Source organism: Eulemur rufifrons, chromosome 6 (assembly GCF_041146395.1).
Source record: "Eulemur rufifrons isolate Redbay chromosome 6, OSU_ERuf_1, whole genome shotgun sequence".
NCBI lineage: Eukaryota > Metazoa > Chordata > Mammalia > Primates > Lemuridae > Eulemur > Eulemur rufifrons.
In genome coordinates this window covers 62,682,560-62,706,866 of record NC_090988.1, presented here as the reverse complement: position 1 = coordinate 62,706,866, position 24,307 = coordinate 62,682,560, and the positions used below count along the sequence as shown (strand labels likewise).

General features: G+C 50.6%; 1 protein-coding gene across 1 annotated transcript in view; it reads right to left on the bottom strand.

Moving 5' to 3' along the window:
- Positions 1-24,307, bottom strand: part of MICAL2 (microtubule associated monooxygenase, calponin and LIM domain containing 2) — a 217,363-nt gene that overhangs the window by 41,198 nt on the left and 151,858 nt on the right. Inside the window, exons 27-31 of the mRNA XM_069471163.1 lie at positions 20,123-20,303; positions 17,004-17,185; positions 12,101-12,178; positions 7,437-7,594; positions 4,962-6,252 (exon numbers count right to left, since the gene is read on the bottom strand). Coding sequence (XP_069327264.1) covers positions 4,962-6,252; positions 7,437-7,594; positions 12,101-12,178; positions 17,004-17,185; positions 20,123-20,303 — 1,890 coding nt within the window. The remainder of the gene's footprint in view (positions 1-4,961; positions 6,253-7,436; positions 7,595-12,100; positions 12,179-17,003; positions 17,186-20,122; positions 20,304-24,307) is intronic.

Below are 24,307 nucleotides of genomic sequence, written 5' to 3'. Positions count from 1 at the left end.
TGGCTGTTCATAATTTGTTGAATCTAAGCACAAAAATGAACAGTTTCCCCTAGATCTTTGGGTCTTCATTCTGAAGGTTCCCATGTCACCTAAAACTATGATCAAATAATTTTTTCTCCTTTTTTTCCTATTAATTTGTCTTTTGCCAGTGATTTTCAGTGAATCTTCAGAGGGCAAGGGGGATATTTTCCCTTGGCTCCTACAAAATTAATCAATACTTTTTAAAAACAACCTATAGATCAAAGAAGAAATAAAAATAAATTTAAACTGACTGATGATAAAATTATCACATAATAAAATGACTGGAATGCAGTCAAAGCAGTAATTAAAGAGAAATTAGAGCTTTTTTTTTTTTTTGAGACAGAGTCTCACTCTGTTGCCCAGGCTAGAGTGCCATGGCATCAGCCTAGCTCACAGCAACCTCAAACTCCTGGGCTTAAGTGATACTACTGCCTCAGCCTCCCGAGTAGCTGGGGCTACAGGCATGTGCCACCATGTCCGGTTAATTTTTTTCTGTATATATTTTGAGCTGTCCAAATCATTTGTTCTATTTTTAGTAGAGACAGGGTCTCGCTCTTGCTCAGGCTGGTCTTGAACTCCTGACCTCGAGCCATCCTCCCGCCTCGGCCTTCCACAGTGCTAGGATTACAGGCGTGAGCCACCGCGCCCGGCCAGAGAGAAAATAGAGCTTTTAAAGAAAGCACATATCAAACAAAAGAAAAGTTTAGAATGAATATTCTATGATCCACCTCAAGAAGACAGAGAGAGAAACTGAACCTAAAGATGGTAAAAGAAATAAAATAATCAAGATAAGAACAAATTGTGAGAGATAATAAAGATAAAACAGAAATAAAATAGAAAATCAACAAAGGAAAAATTTGGCTCTTTAAAAAGACCAATAAAATTGATTAAGAATGATTAAGAAAAAAGGGACAGAAAACACAAATTTCCAATATTAGGGATAAAAATTCCTACAGAGTACTAAAAGAAGCTATTATATAAACTATTTTATGACAATAAACTTGAAAATTTAGATAAAATAAGTAAATTCATTAGAAAACACAATTTACTAAAACTGACATAAGAAGAAATAGAAAATCTGAATAGTTCTCTATCTATTAAAGGGACTTAATTCATAATTTAAAAACATTCCACAAAAAATTTCTAGGTTAGATGACTTCATTTGTATATAAATGTTTAAGAAAAAATAGCACAAATATTTAGAAACAAAACTCATCAAGAGAATAGAAAAAAATGGAACACTTCCCAATTTGTGTTCTGAGACTAGCATAAGCTTGATACTAAAACCTGATAAGGATACTGAAAGAAAGAAAAATGCCAGGCCAATACAACTTATGAACATATTAATAGATGGAAAACTCCTAAAAATAAATTAGTAAATGCAATACAGTTATACATAAAAAGATAGTACATTATGGCCAAGTTGGGTTTACTCCAGGAACACAATAATAGTTTAACATTTTGAAATCTATATAGTTCTAGTCAGAATAATTAGGTAAGAGAAAGATATAAACAGCATCCAAATTGGAAAGGAAAGAGTCAGATTATCCTTCTTTGCAGATAACATGATCTTATATTTAGAAAAACTTAAAAATTCTACCAAAAACTCTTAGAATTGATAAATGAATTTAGTCAAGTTGCATGATACAAAATCAACATGCAAAAATTAGTAGCGTTTCTATATGCTAACAACAATTAATCTGAAAAAGAAATTGAGAAGGCAATCCCATTTACAATAGCAAATAAATAAATAAATAAAACCACCTAGGAATAAATTTAACCAAAGAAGTGAAAGATCTCTACAAGGACAACTAAAAAACACTGATCAAGGAAATTCAAGAGGACACACAAAAAAATGGAAAGATATTCCATGCTCATGAGATTGAAAGAATTAATATTGTTAAAATGTCTATACTGCCCAAAGCAATCTATAGAGTCAATGCAATTCCTGAGAAATTACCAATGCCATGATAAAATTTCTATGGAAAGGACAGTGTTTTTAATAATAAATGGTGCTCGGGAAACTGGATATTCATATGCAGGAGAGTGAAATGAGATGCCCATCTTTTACCACATACAAAAATGAACTCAAAATGGATTAAAGACTTAAATCTAAGACCTGAAACTATGCAACTACTAGAAGAAAACATTGGGGAAATACTATAGGACACTGGTTTGGCCAAAGATTTTTTGGATAAGACCCCAAAGCACAGGCAACAAAAGCAAAAATAGACAAATGGGACTACATCAAGCTAAAAAGCTTCTTTACAGCAAAGGAAACAATTAACAAAGTGAAGAGACAACCTACATTATGGTAGAAAATATTCGCAAACTATTCATCTGACAAGGGATTAATAACCAGAATATAGAAGGAACTCAAACAACTCAACAGCAAGAAAATCAAATTATTAGGTCATTAAATATGAAATGTCAGATTTCAAATCAAAAGTGTAGTTTATTATACTTTAAACAAGAAGCAGTACAATTAAGCAAAGTTTGTGCCTAAACTATCAACACAGTTTTGCCATCTTAACAGTAGCTTGTTTATGCCAGCAGCGAAGAAGCCTAGAGAGTGAGTGGTGATGAAATTGCAAAAGGCGTTTTCCACAGCTTGTTGAGAATTGAGTATTTTTCCTCGTAAGAAGTGGTCCAAAGCCTGGAAAAAGCAGTAGCTGGTGCAAGGCCCGGTGAATAAGGTGGATGACAGAGTTTCCAACTTCAGCTTCTGTAGTTCTAGCAGCATTGTTTGAGTGACATGTGGTCAAGCGTTGTCTTGCAAGACGATTGGCCTGTTTCTATTGACCAGTCTTTGCTGCTTAATCACAAGCATCCTCATCATTTTGTCCAATTGGTTGCAGTAGACATCTGCTGTAATTGACTGACCAAGTGTCATGAAGCTGTAGTGGACAATACCAGCACTGGACCACCAAACAGACACCATTAGCTTTTCTTGATGAATATTAGGTTTTGGACTGTGTTTTGGCACTTCATTTTTATCCAACCATTTACTGAACATTTGCAATAGTCAAAAAGAATCCATTTTTCATCACATGTAACAATACAGTGTAGAAATGGTTTGCCTTTATGTCGTGACAGCAAAGAAAGGCAAGCTTTGAGACGATTTCTCTTCTGACGCTCATTTAATTCATGTGGACCCCATCTAGCCAACTTCTTTATCTTGCCGATTTGTTTCCAATGGTCAAATATTGTTGGAATAGTAACGTCAAACCTTGCTGCTAATTCACACATAGGTTGAGATGGATTCACTTCCACTACAGCTTTCAGCTCATCATTATTCACGTTGGTCTCAGGTCGACCATGTATCTCATTTTCAAGATTAAAATCACCACGGTGGAACTTCTCAAACCATCGACATACTGTGTGTTCATTAGCCACATCCTTCCCAAACACTTCAGTTACTTATTGCACAGTTACTATTGCACTATTTGCAATAACCAAAGATTTGAAATAACTTAAACTTTGTATTATAAAGGACTAGCTACATAAATTATGGTACATCATAATTTACAGAATGGAATACTATACAGCTATAAAATAAAGGAGAAAGTTCTTTATGTACTAACATGGAATGATCTCCAAAACAAAACAAAAAGTATAAAAAAGATGTGTACAGTATGCTACCATGCTATCATTTGTGTAAAAAAAAAAAAGAATGGATATTATATGTAAATTTGCTCTGATATGTATACATTCTGTCTACAAACATACCTAAGAAACTGACAATAATATCTACCATCATTGGATAGGACACAATAACTCAGGTACGAGGAAGGGAGAGAGGACTTTTCATTTTGTGCCTTTTGTACCCTTCGACTTTGAACCACATAAATTTATTAGCTATCAAAAAATGCACAGCACATTCAATTTTACAATGTGAGACATAAGGGTGTAGTTATACTCCAGCCTGTCCATGCTTACCCTGAACTTGGCTGAAAACAAAGTCTCTTGTAATCTATTTAGCTGCTTGATTATGGTACCTAAGAAGATAAATAATTTTTTACTTGAAAACTAATGCTCCAGAATAAAAGTTAAATAAGAAAATAAAAAGGTAAAAAAATAAAGAAAAACAAAGTTGTTCAACAATAGTGATAGTAGAATCATGGTTTGTTTAAAGTAATCAAACAAATATCAACAACAAAAAAGAACTCATGCAAATGTTTAGCTAAACTGTCTCTAAGGGAATATACTAAAACTTTGGCAAGGAGGAGAGGGGATGAGATAATACATTTTACTTTTTATTAGATATTTCCACATTGTTGGATTATGCTGATTTTTTGACATATTAATTCATTTTAGAATTTAAAAAAATTAATCAGATTTAAATATAAAAAAGCCTATGTTTACATCAGTAAGCAAACATACATAAAAGTGTTTAGGCAAGTAATTCAAAGGAAAGAAAAAGTTATATGTATAAAAATATTCATTCAACACCATATATAAAATATAAAAATATTCATATATAATTTATATATACATGAATGCCTATAAGTTAAACAATAAGAAAATAATTCATTAAATGATAACATATCCACTAGATAGAATATCAATTAAATCATATTTATGTAGACTATGTGATAATTGGCATAATGCCTATGATATAATGTTGATTAAAAAAGATACAAATTTCCATGTATAACTTACTAATAACTTAGTAAAAAACATTCATATGGAAAATGAGTGGGAAAGTGGTGGAATTATGGCTGATTCTTTGTCCCTTTTCAACACACTCTATAACATAATTTCAAAACTAATTTTTCAGATTATTTCCAAAATTTTCACCTTCAAGTTTTCGTACTTTTGTCAGAATTCAATTTGAAAAGCAAAAAAACCACAGTAAAAGACGCCTGCTTGTTAACCCAGTGAGGCTGACTAACAGCCCAGCAGGAACCCTAGATGTTTGTTAGGAAAGAGCCACTTACTTGCACGTCCCGCTGGGGGAGGGGTGTGGGCGGCCTGTGGCAGGGAGGCGCTTCTCAAAGGCTGCACCGGCTTCTCCAGGAGCTGGGCGCTGTCCACAGGCTGCACCTTCCCCTTGGGGCTACCAAAGAGGTCCCTGATGTCCTTTCTCTGTCTGCATTCTTGAAGGAAACTCTCAAAAGATTTGTCTTTGAGTCTGAGGGAGGAAAACAGTGAGATTCTTTTCTTTGGAACCATAGAAGCCTCTGGGAAGGTCTCTTGCAAACTCACTTTCTCGAGGAGTGTGGGGACATCTTCCATCTTGCTGCAGGGTGGGGGCGTGAGTGCAGGAAAGGTCCTGGATGGCCGATTGGGCAAACTGTGGGTGCGGAGGGCCGGGTCAGGAGGGCTGAGGTCTGAGGACTGGGTTCCCAGGGAGAAGAAGGCTGGGGCCCTGCCCGCCACGGTTCTCCCCGGGGAATGCTGCTCCTGGTCTTTGTTGGAACTGGTTTTGCGAAGGCTGAGCAAGCGGGTGGGCAAAGTTTTGGATTCTGGCTTGGCCCAGGCCTTCTTCGCACGTTCGGAGTTGGGGAGGAGGGGCTCCAGGGACCTTCGGATGGCATTGGCTATGAGCCGCAGCGGGGACCGGGGTGGGGGCACGCTGTGCTCCCCTGGGGCTCGTTCTGCCGGGGTCCCCATGTCCTCCAGAGCCTCTCTCTGGGCTGGCAGGGTCTCTCTCACCGGCTGAGAGAGCAGCAAGGGGCGGACTGGTTTCAATATTCGGCCTCCTCTTCCGTTCTCAGCACTTTTCTGGGAAGGCCGCTCCCCAGCCTCGAGGCGCACCCTCTCCTGGATGGAGTCGTTCCAATCCAGCAACATGGTCTTCTGCTCCTGAGTGAGGACTAACTTCTTTAAGCCGGACTTCTTCTCCTCCGCCAGCTCTGGCCCAGCCTCCTCTCCCCTCCTGGGTCCAATATTCCATTCTCCAGGGTCTTCTCCACCCCTGGGAGATGGCTCTTGGTCTGGCACGCACCTGTCCTTACCCCCAGTGGGGTGTGGGCCTCTGTGGATGCTTCTGGTGTCCCCGAGAGGGGCCTCTGCCTCCTGGCACCCATCAGAAGCCTTTTCCGCAGGGCTTGCATCTCTGCCAGGGCTCACGGGGCTGTACTCTGCCCCCTCCCGCACCAGGCGATGGGGCAGATAGAGGGGAATTTCCCTGGGTGCCCCTTGGGCTCTGGCTCGCCTCAGAAAGATTGGGGTGGGAGGACTGTGATGACCTCTTGAGACCTGTGAGGAGGGGTCGTAAGCTGTCACCTAGAGGGGATGGGCAAAAATGGCAGTTATTTACAATTCCCACCATTTATTTATACGAGGAAGGCAAATCTCAATCCATGACCGCTGCCTTTCTTTTCTCTAGATCTCAGATACCCAAATTCAAAAGTAGCTTTGCCTAAGATGATTTCAAAGGGCTGCTCTTTGTTCTAAGTGGCTGCCTTGGGACCTGCCAGCCTCTGCCTGGAAGCCCCGAATCAGCACTGATCAAAGGCTTTTCTGGGTCCCACATTGGGTGGGCAGGAAGCCAGAGGGGAGGCAAAGGCCTGGCCCCTGCAGTTGACAAGCTCCTGGGCTGTGAGGGCAGGGCTGGCCTGGCCTCCGTGGATGGCCAAGCTCCTCCTTGGCTTATTCAGCCATGCTCCCTACTAAGGGACACGTGCCACCCATTGGCATGTTCCTCCAACAACCAAGCCATCAAGGTAAGGAGAAAAACAGTCACCTTCTCTAGAGCTGTGGTAGCCCAAGGATGGCCTTTAGGACCTGCCAGTGACCCTTTTGAACCTCACACCTTGCACCATTGAGAAAGGAGCTATTTCTAGCATGCAGGAACTGGGACTCTAGAAGGACTGGTTTGTACCCTCCAAGAGCTCTTATGCCCAGGGGCAGGTCATGGGACAGGGGCTTCACAAGAGCACACATCTTTTCTGTCTTGTGTGCTTTGCTTCCCAGAGAGAAGAGCCCGGCAGGTAACAGAGGTTTGATGAACACACATGGGAGGACAGAGTCCAGCCCTGCACATCAATGATGACATTCTCCATTCAAGCGAGATGTTGCTTCCAAGGTTCTCGGATGCTACCGAAGGTACCCTCACTTCTATGCCTGCCATCCTCTGGCTGTGAGCTCCTCAACACCCTCTGAGAGTTCCTCAAGGGAAGAGCATAATGTCCTAGCACCTCTGCCTCCCATGGTGCAGCCCAACACCTGCACAGCCTATACCTGTAAAGTGTGCTCAGGGAGTGACTCGGGGGTGGCTGTGAAGGAGCAGCATGAGCTTTCACGAAAGGCACATGCAGGAAGGCTGGGCTGGGCCCCTGACAGGGCATTTCTCTGGCCCTGGCTTTGCACTTGGGTTGACCTAAGAGCACTTAGAATCCAGAATTAAGAGTGGAAAGTTGGAGGCAGCTCAGCTTCTAACACCTGTGCGGGGCCCTCGGGGCACTCACCTGAGGTGGAGAGGAACCATCCAGAGCATTCCTAGGGATACTGGCTGAAGAGGAAGAAGATGGTGGGGAAGATGAAAGAGAGGACAATGAAGAAAAAGGAAGAGACGGAGAAGGTTCCTTTGGAGGAGACACAGTTCTTTTGTTCATTGATGTCAAACCTACCAAGGAAAGAATACACCCTCCGTTACAGAGCTGTTACTACCTTACCGAGAAAGGTGGAGGTTTTATTAGCAAGTGAAGCTTCCATTCTATGAGCAGAGCCAGAGAGAGGAAGATGTCAGAGGCCGGTTCAGAGGTCCCCGGTGCCCATGGCTTGGGACATGGAGGAGTGGGTATAGGAGTGGCAGGGTCCTGTGGGGGAAAGGAGGTGCCAGGATGAAGAGTCTGAGAACCATCGTGTTTCAGACTCACGTGAGAATGTTCCTGAGATGTAGGGAGCCTCCAGAGAGTTTCTTAGAAACTGGCATCTGCTTCTAAAGATTCCCTAAAGCCACTGTGGTTGGTAGCTGGGGCCGTGTTAGATCACTTACTTAGTCAGTAAACCACACAAGACACCAACCATTTGCTGTGGGCACAGACAGGGTAGACATTCTCCACTAACGAAAGGGGCTCTTCCTGCTCACATGGGCACCAAGGGGCTCCCAGACGACGGGTGGTTTGAGATTTTAAGAGATCACAAGGGAGGGAGGTTCCAGTGAGTGGAGTCATGTGAAGCACCTGGAGTGGGGTCCACACCAAGCTCCCGTGGGTCAGGGAACAAATGGGATGCAGCGTGGCTGCTCTGAGACGCGGGAGGAAGAGTGGAGCAGGGGCCTGGGGACAGGCCTGCTCTGAGCTGTGGGGAGCCGAGATTCCCCCAGGCAGAACAGAATCCTAACAGTTGTAGCCTATAAGGTCAGCTAAGCTCACGTGCATGCGCCTTCTCCCTCTCTCCCTCTTCCCCTTGAGTATGGTAACCTTATATCGAAAATCCCAAGCATTTTTTTCTCCATATTGTACCATTTCAGATCATTCATCTGCAAATAGATTCAGAAAAATGGCATGCACCCTTTCAGATTTGCCTACTCAGCGTCTGCCCTCAGCCCAACCAGCTGTTCTAGGAACCATAGTGTCACAGAACGGATGTCCCTCAGAAATGTCCCAGGACCACTGCGCCTAACCAGCCCTCTCTCTCGTCTGACCTCCAACTCCTGCTTCTGGCTGCTCGGCTGACCCCTTCGGATTCCCCCCAAGGCATCCATTCTTCAGACTGTAGCTTCTCAGCCCAACACAGTCCCCTGGTCTCAGTTTCTGGGTGAGAGGCTGCTGCTGGGGGACCCACAAAGACTGGGTAAACTGAGCCCCACCCGCACTGGGGGACCACTCGGGTGGGCTCTCAGAACGCTGCCTGGCTTTGCTCATACACAAATGCGTGTGTGTCCGACCACACTTCCCAGCCTTGGGTTCTGAGCAGATGGTGCCACACCGGGTCAGCGAGCTCCCGGGGCGGCCGCCCAGCCTGCTTCCCAGAGAAAGGTGACTTGGGAGCAGATGTGATCGAGGGCGGGCAGGAAGGAGCTGCCGGGGAGGCGGCTGGCCTGCCTCCCGCTGCCCGCACCCTGCTGCAGCCCACAAGGAGAAGGTTCGAGCCTAAAAAGGCAAAAGTTGTGAGTCAGTTGTTGTCTTTCTTCCTGTCCTCAGCTTGCCAAATTCCTGCCAAATTCCTTCTTCCCCTCTTCCTTGCCCCCTCGTTCTCCTCTCTCTGCCGCCTGAACCAAACTCCTTCACACGTCTCAAGGCCCCTCAGCTCAGCAGACTGCGTTTTTGCTCCCCCGAGGAGCGCTCAGGGGACCTTCTGGCACAAAGCCAGGGCCACCTTGGGAACCAAGCCTGACAGAAAAGCCCAGGGCTCCCAAGGTCATGACCCAGCAGCTGCTCCCTCCTCCCTTCTCTAATCCCCACCCCAGCTCGAGGTCTCTCTCTCCACACGTGGTCCTCACGCGCTGTCTTCACTCCAGCAGGGCTCAAGGAGATGGAGGAACCAAGCCCTTGGCCCCGGCTGCCACTCAAGTCACTGCCTGGGAGGTAGGCCAGCTGGGGGGGAGGGCGGGGGAGCCAGGGCCCAGCTGGGAGCCAGTGGGGAGGCCAGCGCCTGTGGGTCCTCTCAGAAGATGGTAAAAGGCAGCCTGGAACCCCACGGCCTCCACACTCACACCAGCTGCCTGACCCTGAGCTGGCTACTTACCCTAGGTTTCCTCACCCCCGAATGGTCAGTGTGGTGCAGCTCTCTGGGGTGGTTGCAGGAAGGCAATGGCATAAAAAGAGCTGCCCAGTGGTGCAGGACACAAAGGAAATGCCACCTGTTCGATAAATAGGAGTCCCTTTCCATTCTCTCATGCACACAAGTGGTGTCCAATAAAGACACTGCTGAACCCCTCGCCCATTCCAGAGGGGGCTGCACACTGACCCCACTCAAGGTTTCTCTAACTGGTTGGCCTAGGAACCCCTCATTTGCAAACTCAGATCCTCCTCTGCCAGCCCTTTCCTTGAAACCTGGGTATGGCCCACACAGGGCTGCCCTGCCTTCTTCCTGGTCCTGGGTGCTGCTGGCCCTTAGGGTCCCTTTGTGCATGGAAGGGAGTGTTGACGAGCAGACCAGGGCCTCGGGAGAGCCTCCAGGCCCTTCCTGGGGGTCCTCTGGCAATGGTGACTTTTCTCCTAGGTCCCAGAGGTCATGGTAGCTGGGGGAGGGTGTCAAGGGCAGTCTCCCAGCCCTGTCTGCCCTCTCTCTGGGGTTTGGGGCCAGCACTGGCTGTGACGGGCACCATTCCTCCGGACTGCAGGGATGGTGCCCTGTGTTCTGCTCCCTGGACAAGACCAGTCCTGCCCTTTGAGGTTTCCTTTTGGGAAAAATGAAGATAACCAAAAAGATGGCTCTGGAGGCTTTCAGCTGTGGGGTTTTTCACAAGGTGGGATTCCAGGGTGCTGCTTCGCAGAATTTGGAGGTTATGGAAAGCACAAATCCCTCTCAAAGTCTTGGAGCGCCCTCTAGGGGCAGCAGCCTGCACAGGCCTGAACCCATGTGCTACATTTGCACCCAGTCCAGCCAGCTTATTCCTTGGTTCATTTATTCATTCAGCAAACAAGGACTGGGTTTCTCCTCTGGGCCAGACCAGGTAGACACTAGGCTATAGAAATGGTTCAAACTCAAGCCCTCAAGCCAGCTCTCATACATACTTGAGAATCAGCACTTGATCCTCCTTGGTAACTAAAGGCTGAGGTCCCCGGCCCATCCCAGAAACACGGAGCTGCCCAGCTGTCCCCTCTCCTACGCCCCCTCCAGCACCCAGACCCTGCTGGGGCCGGGGGAGGGGGGTGTCTCCCACCAGCCTCCCTGCTCTCACCCCAATCTGGGTGCTGGGAGTTCCTGAGGGCAAGACTGAACACTCCACTGGCAGCGCTCAGAAAAGTGGGCTGGAAGCGTTGGCACAGACTGTGCACCCACACAGTCCTGTCGCGGGTGGGCAGCGGGACCCCAGGGACCTGGGGAGGACTGGAGCAGGGCAGTAGGCGAGATAATGGACATGTGGAAATGTCAACTCCGTCTGTCCTCTGCTCTTATGCCTGGGGGCTATCTGATGATTCAAGAGTTATTTTAGGGCGTTGCAGGTGAAGCAGCCTGCCCGGGAATGCAGCTCTGGTTCCTGCTCCTGGGCGCCCCGTCCCAGCCGGACCCGGTGAGGGCGGTGAGTCCAGGGCTTGCCAGGGAATGACTCATTGGCCGGCAGTTAGCCTTGACTCACAGGGAAGGAAAACCAGGGCTCTATTCCAACTGCTGCAGCGTTTCTGGTAGAAACCCCCGTCTAACTCAAGGCCTTCCTGGGTCCACCTCTCCTGGGGCGAGGCTGGCGAGGAAGTGGACATAGAGGGGAGAGGAAGGTGGTGAAGGACTTGGAATGGGATGAAGAGTCCCTGCCCCTCACTCAGGGCCTGGGTGGGGAATTCCTGCTCTATAACTGCTGCGGGGCCTGGAATGGGGGCCAGCCCAGGTGCTGTGGGACTGTGTGTGGTCACTGTGCCCCTAGAGGGGGCCTGCTGCCCTGGCACCCACCGCAGCCCTGGTCCTCACCCAACCCTGATCTTCCCAGGGATGCTTGGGCCAAGGCCTGCTCAGAACAAGGAGGGGGGCTGTGTGTGTGCATGTACGCGTGTGTGATGTGTGTGTGTGTCCGTGTGTGCACATGCTCGTGTGTGCATGTGTGTGTGTGTACATAGCTTCCTGCTTTGCATGAGACCATTAAGCTGACACCTCAGCCCAACTCCAGTGTACAGAATCAAACGGTCTAGAGTCCCTGGACCTCAGCGTACCCATGTGTGTTTCAAAATCTTGGAGCTGATGGCTGCTTAGACTCTGTCCCGGCAAGACTACAGAGTCCTAAGGCCTCATGATTCCAGAGTAGGGGGTATAGGGGGACAGGAAGGTCCCCAATCCCTTGGGAAATGCTTCTTCTAGTCAGCAGTGGAAAAGTCAGGCGTGTATTTAATTTCTGGCCCCTCCAATCCTGGAGGTCATGTCAGAGAAGATGCCACATAAGGAACGAGAACGGCTGCCCCTGAGAATTAACCAGAGAACTCCCGCCTGCCCCCAGGACCCCCCACCCCACCCCAGAGAGCTCGTGACTCACTGGACTGGAATTCTCTTCTCCAGTTCTGGTATTTGCTCCGGGTTGGAGACTGGAAGCTACTGGCTCGTTGCAGAGCAGCTGTGGAAAAACCAAGGGACAGGGAAGGTGGGGAGGGAGGAGGAGTCTGTTCAATGTGTAGAATAAACAGGGATTTTTCTCCTATGGCCCATTTACCAAAACTTAATAGACCAATGAACCCCTTCCTTCCCCCAGACAGCACTTCCCTGTCTCCACAACACACAACACCATACTTTCCATTCATTCACTCACCAAACATTTATTGAGACCCTGTTATGGGATAGTTACTGCCCTTAATCAGAAAATGCCTCAAATTCTGAGCTGTCATTCTAAGTCACCGATCATTAGTATTTACATGCACACTATAGTCATGCGTGCATATATATGTACATGCATACATTCATTCATTTATATCAGAAAACTTCTTTACAGCTGATGCCTCATATCAATGTTCCATGTGTGGAACAGGTAAAAACTGGAGCTGCTCTGATTGAAGTCAGAAAGCTGAAGAAAGTTCTACCCTCCCCTGTGCCCATAGAGCCCCAGAAGCCCTTTGGAAACCAGTTTTAACTGAAGCTCTGGACAATCCATTGTCACGACCCCTCCTCTTGGCCTGGTTCCAATGGAAACACGTCGCAGACACTGTGTACTTCGTACTGAAGACCCTCTGACCAGTGGGGCCTGGAGGATTAGCTGAGCACACTGAACATCACATGCATTGGCCATTTAGGGCGTGAGGTGGGATCCAAGTGTGCCCATTCCCAGGCAGGGCCCTCAGATCTGTTCTCAGGCCTCTGTGCCCCCAGCACATGCAGAGAGACAGAATAGGGACCTCTGAGTGCTCACACACCTGGGGCCAGGAGGTGAGGAAGGAAAGGAAGCTTGCGGGAGCGATTTGGGTGTGGGAGTATGGGGTAGGGCAGGTCTGAACACAAGACTCTCTGACCCCAAGGCTCAGCTGGCCCAGCCCCCTCTCCCCCTAGAAACGGTCCTAGACACCCTGCTCCCTGCCAGGCCTCAGAGCGGGGCCTCAGCTCCTTCTTAGCAGCTGGGCTGGGCAGCACAGCTGTCAGCCACGAACTGGGGGCCTCCTTTCCTCAAGTCAGGATCCTCGGCTGCTTAGACCCTTGGCCCCTCTTCCTTCCTTACTGAACTCGGAGACGTATTGTGCCTGCTCTGCCCGGCAGGTCCCAGTCCCACAGGTCTGCTCTCAAGATCAAGTCCACGAGTTGAGAAGGAGCCTGTGTGGATGGGCACTTAGTCTCCCCATCTCCCCACTGCAGTGTAGGTCCAATTCCTCCCTGCCAAGTGCAGGCTGGGTTTTCCAGCCTGGATGTTTTGCATAAGGAGCAAGCAGGCTTTAGTACAGCTACGTCCTGCTGACCAAAGTTAACCATTTAACCTTGTGGAATGGAACCTATGAGAAATGGCTAAAATCCATGAGAGATTTTCCATCACTGGTGCTTACAGGGCACACATGCATACATTTTCACCGCAATGAGAATGGAACATTAGGCTGGGTAGTAATGAGTTCTCTCTTTCTTTTTTTAAGATCCCAACTGTGATTCTGGGAAGTGAGTTCATCTAGTAATTTTGAACAGCAAAATCAGGACTGGTTCTTTTCTTTTTAGCTTATATTTTATGTGTATTAATTTATATTTATTTTAAAGGGGCACTTGCAGAAACCATAGTACATGACCTGCTATAAAAACAGGCAGAGGGTGAGTACTCTGCCATGTGGTGCTGGCGATACCGTTTCATTGTTGCAAACTAGTGGTGCCCTCCGTATGCCATGGACCATCCTGTTATCAAATTATTGCCAAAAAATTATGGATAAATACCAATTCTTCTTCGCCAGAATAATTTGAGGGCAGATTGTCCTCCTAAATCTAACTGGTGTATAGCCAAGAATCCAATGCACTAGATCAATTCATGTTGTTGCTTGGGCATGCTCTGCACACCCAGCTCACGCAGGCAGGCCCTCCACCAAGCTGTGCTTCTGAGATTCCCCACGTGTGGGATACGGTCCACTGTGTCGCAGCACCCGGGGTGCTCAAGCAAAATGCAGATACTTGGCCTCACTGCAGATCCAGCGAATCTGAATCTCTGAAGATGGGAACCTGGGAATCTGACTTTTAAACAAGACTTTCAAGAGTCACTTTACCGGATGTTTTAGGGGAGTGTTTTCCACAGCAGTGTTTTCTGGGGACAATAATGCAGGGCGTAAGTGATGTTTCAGACCATCTGGGCGTGCTCTATGAACATCAAGGATATGATAGGTCTCTTAATGTGCTGAGGCAGTCCTGGAAGTCATCTTTTAAAGTGTGGGAAAATGCATGTAACATAAAAATTACCATTTGAAACATTTTTAAGTATAGAGTTCAGTGGCATTAAGTACACTCGCACCGCTGTGCAACTATCGCTACATCCACCCCAAACTGAAACTCTGCAATCTTTAAACAATAACTCCGCACCCCCCGCCCCCAGTCCCTGGTAACTACCAGTCTACTTTCTGTCTTTATGAATTTGCTCCAGGGGCCTTATATAAGCGGCATCATATAGTATTTATCTGTTTATGACTGGCTTATTTCCCTTAGCATAACATCCTCAAGGTTTATGTACGTTGTGGCGTGTATCAGAAGTTCCTTCCTTTGTAAGGCTACATAACGTGTCATGGTATGGATATACTACATTCTACATTTGTTTATCCATTTGTCTGTTGGTTTGCCCATCACATTTGGACGAATGTGACTAATGCTTCTATGAGCATGACTGTACAAAGCAGGAGTCTTTTTAAAGCAATATCCTCTTCTTGTCCAGCATTCCCTTAACTCGCCTTGGAGGCATTTGTCCAGGAGAGAATTGTGGCTAATGAAGGTCTTTAATACCCATACACCCTACATTATTTGGTATAGGGATGGGGCCACCATAACCGGCAACACAAAACACGATACTTAGACCTGTGTCAGAGATTTTAACCTCACAATGTGGTCTGCCTATTAGTGGTCAAAGCAATGATGGATGAAGACTAACTCAATAGAAATTGTTTGAAAGACATACAGTCTATTCATGTCTCTACCTATTCTGCATTTTATCCTAGAGTTAAACTGGACTGTCAGAAATGAAATGCTTTGGCCACACTGCTTTACTCTCTCAGTTCTCTCACCCCGCTGGGAGAACTTCTTTCACTGAGTTATGTGTGGTTGGCATGCCCTTACCTGCCAGCAAGGGAGTAATACAAGAAACAGCCTTGAGGAAACCATGGCTGCATCTTCTGAGGAGCTGTTGTTTAAGACATGATCTAATACATCTCTCAATATCATCTATTTGACACGAGCTGCAAACTTGCTGCAGAGTGAAGCGTTAGGAAGAGCTGTCCCTGCTCTGAGACCTTGCTGTAAACTAGTATATGTTTTCCTCATGAACAATGAGAATAATAATTGTCTGTGTTTCCTTTTTTAACATTAGCTGCCAGAAAACTCAGAATCAAGGTTATGATTCAACGAGAGCAACTGCTTAGGACTATGTTCTGCCTCTCTGGGGTCTATACCTCCTAAACTGGTTCTGTTAACCCTGATTATGATGCCTGCTTTTTCATATATATGGATACACAATTTTGTTTTATGTCTTTCTTGTAAGTTGCCTGAAATCCCCTGGCAACTGGGGGGAAAGGAGAAGTGAAGGAAAGGGATGAAAGGCAAGCAGGCTTCATATCTGCAAATGAGGGGGCTGCAGCCCAGGGAGACGGAGGCTGTACAAGGCCAAGCAGTAATCAGAGGCAGGGCTAGACCCAGCTAGGCACGGGCCGGGACTCAGCTCATTGCCAGTGCTAAGCCTTTATGGACATCCCACAATGGTACTGAACAATTGTGTTTTGATGACAATTTTTCCTTTTTAAAAAAAGGCTCATTTGGGAGGATAAATTCAGAGTTTCTAGGATTTAAAAATAACTATACGAGTTCTTTCCAGCTCCCAGCCCTGGTCCGGGGGCAATTCTGCTCTTGGCCACCAGAGGGAGGTGCAGGACAAGTTGAGCCCCAGCCCTCCCAGCCAGCGAAGGTTGTTCAGACGGTGGCAAGTCTCAGCCTGTTCCTGCCCAGGCTCTCCCAGAAGTTGCCCAGAAGTCAGACGATTGGGTCCCAAGTTGCTAAAGACAGCTGTTTTTAGGAAGGAGAGCTAAGAGGGTGGAGTCACCCAGCACTGACCGCACCACTGTGGTCCCTGTCTGGCCATGAGGCCCTGGGAAAGCAGTCAGTCCGTCTGCTCACCTGCAGAGCAGGCCTCATACTCACCTCCAGGTCGTCCCGGGGCTGAAACAGGCCATGCATGGGAAAGTCCCAGCCCATTACCGGTACTCAGTGGAGGTGCATTGGTTACTGTGAGTAAAGTCTGGGTGTCTCCCACGAGCCCCCAGCTCCAGAAATGGCCCCCGTGCTGCCCTGAGGCAGGCGCCCAGGTGGTCCCAGGGAGGCAGTGCTGCCCAGGGCTGCACGTTGTGCAACAGCAGCCAGGCCCCCCTGCCTTCCCTCGGGGGCCGTGGAACGCTGGAGGGCCCCTACGGAGATACACACGCAGGAGGCAGGAGAGAGACTGCTCCAGGCAGGAGAGTCCTGGGCCCTTATCTTTGCTATCCTGTGACACAGGACAGTGGCCAGGCCCCGTGACATCTTCCCACATGGGATCCCAAAGCGTCTCATGGAAAGGGGTACCAGGCCTGGTCCCAATCTCCTCACTCTCACCTGCGCCTCACTCCCTAGAGATCCTAGCCCCACTGCCTCCGAGCCCAAGGGCGAGTGTCACCTGGTCCTCCATGAGGAAAATCTGTCTGTGGGGTCTCCGCTCCCTCCCCACGTCCCAGAACCAAGCGTCTGGGCTCTGTGCTCACCATGCACCCCTGTGGGCTCCTCGGGGCACTGTGCAGAGGCCGCCCTGGTCAGGGGCTCCCTCAGGGAGACGTGCCGGACCAGGGGCTGTGGCAGAGGTGGGGACTCTGGCCGCTGGGGCCTCTCTTCCCAGGGCTCCGAACTGGAGGCCTCGGTGCCGCCATAGTCAGACTCTGCGTCGGAGCTGGAGGAGGAAGGAGGGAGCGGGTGGTCAGGAGCCCGGGAACCCACCCCAACACACGCCCACACTGCACCCACCCACGTGCCTCCCACAGAACCCAGGGGCCTGGGCAAGCCCAGCGGTTCCGTCCTCTGTGCCCAGGGCCCAGCCTCAGACTTTGTTCTGGGCAGTTCTGTGTCCCCCAGATTCCTTTGTTGACATCCTAATCCCCAGGACCTCAGAATGGGACTACAGTCAGAGATGGGTCTTACAGAGGTCATTAGGGCTAATGACTGGTGCCCTTATAAGAAGAGGACATTTCGACACAGACACGCACAGAAGGAGAACACCATGCGAACAGGAAGACGCCGCCTACGAGCCAGTGAGCGAGGCTGGGGACAGACCCTTCCCTCAAATCCCGCAGCAGGAACCAACCCTGCCTACACCTTGATCTGGGGCTTCCAGCCTCCAGAACTGTGAGATGATAAATTTCTGCCGGTGAAGCCGCCCAGTCTGCAGTACTTTGTTGGGGCAGCCTGAGCAGAATAGCGCGGGCTCGGATCAGAGCGGGAGGAAGGAGCCCAGCAGCCGTAGGGTGGACCGTCCACACACAGGCGGGTCTCCCTGCCTCACCCAGCCCCTGCATGCCGCCTGAGGTCGCTGGGGTCAGAAAGCTCAGCATTAGGGGCTGGTCCTGGAACTTCCGGCGTTTGCATACTGCTCTCCTGCACCCGGAATGGACGATGGACAGAAAAGAGCCCGGAGCAGGGTGGGGGTGGGGTCGTATTTAACGTGGGCCTTAAATAACTGGCGGGAACTCACAGAAGGGAGGCAGGGGGTCCCAGGCAGGAGGGACAGCCCAGGCACAGTCCCACAATGGGAAAGCACAAAACCTGTTGGGCAGTGACAGTTTAGTGAAAATATACACATTCACTCTCTCTCTGCATGTGTAAATCCAGCACAGCTCTTACCACGAGGCCCCTGGCCTTCATCTACCCATGCCTGTTGATGGGCTCCATGTCAACAGAGTGCCAAGCCTGGCCGGTCATGGTGCCCAGTCCTGTCCACCAATTGGTCCCCGAGGTGGGTCTGTGACATGGGCAGTAGCAGTTGGGGGCCTACCTTGAGATCTTGACCTACAGACGTGAATTGGTGGACATGGGCTGAGACCATCATCAGCCAACAGTCCCACCGTGGAGATAGTATCTCTGTGGGCTGCTGCCAGACCGGCGTGCAGAGGGGCGGCTGGGGGGCACGGGTGGTTGAGGCTCTAGCTCCAACCCTGCATGAAGGGGGACCAGCCTTGAATTTGCAGTCAGAGGAGCCAATGTATTTGCCTTTGTTCCTGAAGCTAGTTTGAGCTGGGTTTCTGCCTCTTACAATGGAAATAGCCCTGCCTGATTGAGACAGAGAAGACAATGAAGGCCTGTGATCCGGGGCAGGTAGCGTCCCTGCCCTGGGCCCTGCTCTCCGGCTCAGTGATGGCTTGGTCACTCCACAGCAGTGGCTGTCACGCAGAATCACCTGTGGAACTTGCTGAGATGTACGTTCCCACTCCAGAGTCTGCACAATCAAGACTTGGTGAGCCAGGCGTCCACACCCGCAGTCTCCATTTCCCCTCACACTGTCCCCACACCTCCTCCTGTCAGGTTCTGCTCCTTCCCTCCGTGTTTGTCCAAGTTAACAACAATCCTCCAGCCAGGGAGTCCACAGGTCACTCTCTAGGGCACCTGACTGGACCCTGGGGCAGCCTCTGACACAGTGAGCCACACCCCCTTCCGGAGACACTTCTCCTCTGACTCCCTGCCCACACATTCCCGGGTTCTCTGCTCCCGGGGGTTTTGCCAGCTCCTTCTCTGCCCACTGAAAGTTCCGTGCCCAGGGCCTCTCTTCTGGGCTCAGCGCTTCTTTATCTGCAGGAGCGGTTCTTACTCCATAAGCACCACGGCAGAGCCCTTGGCTCTGACAGCCCATCCGGTCCCCACTCCCAGGCCTGCCTCCCAGACCTTTGCACCCACACGGTCAACCACCTACGCCGGGTCCACACCGGCACAGGCGTCTCAAACCCAGCAGGTCCCAAGCCAAGCTCCATTTCTCCACAAACCCGCGCCTTCCCTGAAATCTCCCCACCTCAAGGCACCAGCCTTTCAGCCACTCAAGTCAAACTCTGGGCGTGACCCTGGAATTCTCTTTCCGTCTCGTTCGGTCCTTCAGCAAGCCCATCTCCATCTGCTCCACGCCACCCCCTGCCCCGTCCACTCTCCTCGGTGAGGCCTGCTTAGCTTTGAAAATCGCAAACGAGGTTCACTATTCCACTTAAAAATTCTCTTTGAATTCCAGTCAGGCCCTGCAGAATGATGTCTTAGTCAAGAACAGACCCACAAGGTTAACGTGGGGCCGCTGCCAACAGACTTCCTGCTTGAGTTCAGTGTGTCTGGGGACAGGCCCAGGGGCTGCACGTCCGATAACCGCTCCAGGTGATGCTGACGCAGATGGTGGGGACGGCCTCTGAGAAACAGTCACCCACAGCACCAGGGCTTCATTGCTCATGTCCCCCCCACCCAGCCTGGCCTCCCCACCCCCACTCACCACCATCTTGCAGGGGGAGGGCCCCGTGGGCACCCACTCTGCACCCCTCCACTGCAGCCTGCATTTGAGCTGCCTCCTGGAGAAGACAGTGGGGCCAGGCCCTTTCCCTGCTCTGAGAAAATAACAATTGCTGACACTTCCCCTGCTTGTTATGTGCACGAATTGTTTGTTCTATACATTTCCCATAGGTTAATTCTTTGATGCTCACAAGTCCCTCTGAGACAGGTACTGTGACTATCCCCATCTCACGGATGAGAAAATGGAGGCATAGAGAGGTCACTGGCAAGCCAGTGAGGAGAAGGCCAGATCTGGAATGCCGTCCCCCTCCTCCAACCCTGGTTCTGCCCTCATCCTATAGTAGCCCATGCGTACCTGCTGTCCTCGCTGGTGACCAGGACACGCACAGCCAGCACGTCCTGCCCCGCTGCGTCCTCCCCGGGGCTGATCCTCACGGAGGTCCACTCGGAGGGTGGGGGAGAGGTGGCTCCTACGTCCACATCGCTGCTCTCCGGCTCAGGGACACTCTTTGGCTTCTTGGGGGAGGTGGGCTCGTCTGCTGGGAAGAGAACAGGTCTAGAGAGACCGTGGGAATGGATGGCCCTGGCAGGGCTCCTCCCGGGGATCGGGGCCACTCTGGGACACTCCAAGCCTGACCTTCACATCCTCTGTGCCACTGCTGGAGCCACACCCCAGCCATCTGACACCCCAGCATTTAGAGCACACCTCCCACGTGCAGGGCCCAAACGCACACGTCATCCCATTTAACCCGGAGGGAGGGTCCTGATGCGTTCAGAGGGCCCAGCCCAGGCCCAGCCCAAGCCCAGCAGCCTCTGAGCTGCTGTTGTCAAAATGGCCATGTCCACCATGTTGCTAAGGCCAGTGGTCACACGTTGGTTCTCATGTTACTGGACACACCAGCACACTTGATCCAGCTGACCACGCCCTCCTTCGAGAAATGGCTTTTCTCCCAGTGTTGGGCCACGGCCTGGCTCTGGCCTCCTCACTGTCTGCCTCCTCCTCTCCTCCCCTTGCCCTGGTAACACTGAAACGTCCCAGGCTCGGTCTCGGAAACTCTCCTCTCCGTCCACATTCTCCCTTACTGATCTCATCTGGTCTCATGGTTTTAAATAACCCCAGACAACAATGACTCTCTGATTGACATCCCCAGCCGGGACAGTCCCCTGATTCTAGACGCATGTGCACTGCTGCTTACGTGGCATCTCCACTGGGACGTCTCACAGATAAATCAAACTCGATCTAAATCACACTCTCCAAACGGAGCTCTTCCCCATCGCAGTGAGCGGCAAGCTCAGTCTCCTGTGGCTCCAGTCAACGCCTCACACCATCCTTGACTTCTCTTGTTCTTTCCTCACACAAGACACCAGCAACTCCTGGCAGCTCCGCCTTCAAATGCGTCAGGATCCCAGATCCCCCTCACCACCTTCTGCGCTACCCTGACCCAGCCACCCTCGTCTCTTGCCTGGATCACAGAAGCTACCTTTCCTCAGCCTCCCTGCCTTCCCTGTCACTGTGCTCCGGCCCTCAGTCCACTCTCACACAGCAGCCAGGGTGACCCCATTAAAACCTAAGTCAGATCATGCGGCCCCTTTGCTCAAAACCCTCTGATGGCTCCTCATCCACTCAGAGTGAAAGCTGAAGGCCCCACCTGGCCTTCCAAGTCCTATATAACTTAGTCCCCTGGGGCCCTGTGACCTTATCTCCTAGAACTGTCCCCAGTCTTCTCTGCCCTGACCATGTCATCTCCTTGATGTTCTGCCAGCACTTGGGGCATGTGGCCTCCTTGGGCCTCTGCACTGCTCTTGCTCCTGCCTAGAACATATTACCCCAGATATTTTCACACAGGGCTCGCTCACCTACCACCTCCCAGTCTTTGGTCTGACGCCACCTTCTCACTGAGGCCCGCCCTGACCATCCTGGGGTGAGACTGCAGCCCCTTTGCTGTCCTAGTTGTCTCACCTTCCAATAAACTGTACAGTTCTCTATGTTATTTTGTTTACTGTCTCTCTCCTGTGAAGGTGAGCTGTGGCTTTTGTCTGTTTCACCTGTGGCTAGAATTGTGCCCAGTGAAGAACAGGTGCTCAATAAATACCTGCTGAATGAGTCCATGAATGAATGAGCCCCAGCTCCGTCTGGGCTGCTAACTAGCAGGGTGACCCCTTCTCTGGTCACGGTGGAACAGGTGTCTTTTTCCCTTCCTCAGGTGGACGCCTCACCTGAACTTGGCTCCTGGGTCATTATCTCCTCCCTTTCCTGTGTTCTTACCTTCTTTTCCTACTGAATCGTTTCCATCAGTATTTGAAGATGCTAACGGTTCTCCTGTCTTAAGAAAAGTCCTTTTAATCCCAGTCGTCGCCCCCAGCCCCCAGCCTACTCTCTCTTCTTCCTTCCCAGCCAATCCTCTTGGAAGAGTTTGCTACACTCTCTATCCCCACGTCGTCATCACTCCCTGTCCCTGTAATCCTTCCTGTGGCCCCACTACTCCCCACCTGCCCCCAACACAGTCCCCAGCAGCCTCCTTGTTGCTGAGCCCAGTTCCCAGGGCTCTGGGGACGCCGCTGTCCCTCCCTGCTCCTGGCGACGCCTGCTCTCCCTGCCTCTCTGCTGTGCCCCTCGGCCCCCGGTTTCCCGGCCAGTCCTCTAACGCCGGGCCTTCATGCTTCCACCTGAGCCCGCCCAGCTTGTCACCCCACACCTTCTCTCGGGGACATGTCACCTACTCCCTGCCTGTATTTACCACCTGTGAAAATAACTCAAGAAATTTTGATTTTTATGTGAAATGCCTCAAGTCTTAAATGACCGTACAGGTCCAACAAAACACATCTGCAGGCAGACTTAGCCCGTGGGTTGCCGGTTTGTGTCCCCTGGTGTGTGTGTACGTGTGTTTACACTTCTGTTAGCGCGACTGGGGGTGGGAGGCTTTCCAGGAATAGAACTGGATGCTCCGCTGCATACTAATAATGGTGACATGATGGTGGCAGCGGTAGCAGTGGCAGCTTACTTTTCTTGGGTGCTCAATATATACCAAGAACTGTTTGAGCATTTTGCACATACTAAGTCTGTTAAGCCTCACGTAATCCTCTGAGGAAAGCATTACAGTTAGCCCCATTTTCCTGCTGAGAAAACTGAAGCTCCACGAGGGCAAGACGCCAGCACATGGTCAGATATCCGGCCAGCGGATGGGGACAGTCTGCACGTCTGGGAGCACAGCAGAGCCACAAGTGGACACCATTGCGTGTGGCCTTTATTCCGGGAGTTTGGGCTGGAATGTTCTTCACGCCCTCCTGTAACTGAGTCACACCTGTTCTGTGGCTTTGCAGTCCCTCCCACTAGAGTCGGTGGGGCATGTGTCCCTGCCACACTGATGTGAGGCCTGGCTGCAAGACTTGCCTTGACCAGTGGACATTCGTGGAGGTGCCGTGAGCAGATAAATGGGCTTGCTGGTTTGGCTGGTCACTCACGCTCCTGCTAGGTTACTGTGAAAAGAGCTTGTCCCACATGGCCACTGCCCCTTCACCTGGGGTCCCCGATGGAAGGGCACAGGGAACTGACCTGGAGCCAACCCACTTGGTCCTGTGGGAGCCCAGCCCACCCTGGACCTGCAGCCTACAGCCGAGCTACCCAGCCAACCCACAGGCTCACGAGCAAGAAACAGGCACGATCAGCCACTGGGATCTGGGAGGCTGCTGACATAGAATGGCGTGGCAGAGACCAGCTCCATACCCGGCTCCTATCTGAGTGCAGGCAGGTGTGGACCTGTGAGCTGTGGCCCGAACACTTGCACAGCCGTAGATGTGCCCTCCTCGGACACAGGCCTGTGCTGGGGGCTTGGAGATGCACCAGCCACCACGGCCCCTGCCCTCGAGGATCTCCTCCTGTCCCACGGAGGGGACAAGGCATGTTCACAAATATCTACATCATCAGGTAGACCATCTACGAGTGAGGCAGGGAAGAGGCGGAGGGGAGGGAGATCTGACTTCATGCAACAGATGCTTTGGGTTGAAGGCGCCACTGTAACTGGGCTTGAGGCTGAGGGGCGAAGAGCAGTGGAGCTGGGGGCGGCCTGGCAGGACAAGGTGGCCACACGCAGGCGAGCTGAGCCGGGCTGCGGAGGTGCCAGACCCACAGCCTCTCACCGCAGGGCTCAGACCAAACCTGTGGGGAACACCTGGGGGTCCAGCTTCCAGAGAGTTCTGACTGAGGGGTGGAACAGGGCTCATCCTGGCTCCCCAGACTCTTGGAGGGTAGAGGGCATGGCTGACCGATGGCCCCCCAGTTTGGGCAGGCCAGGGCCAGTGTTGCTCACAGGGAGCCTGGACATGTGTGGAGGGTGGGGCTGGAAGGCAGGGACTTTGTGGAAAGGAAGCTGGTGCCTCCTCCGCCCCACATGCCCACGCCATGAGCCCCAGAGCGGGCCACACTCCTCTCCTGCCTCTGTCCCCAAGGCCCAGGCCGCAGACTACCGCTGGGCCTCTGGGGTTCAGTCAGCCCTAGGAGGAAATCTCTCCAGTCAAGTTTCTACTTCCAGACACCTCTTCC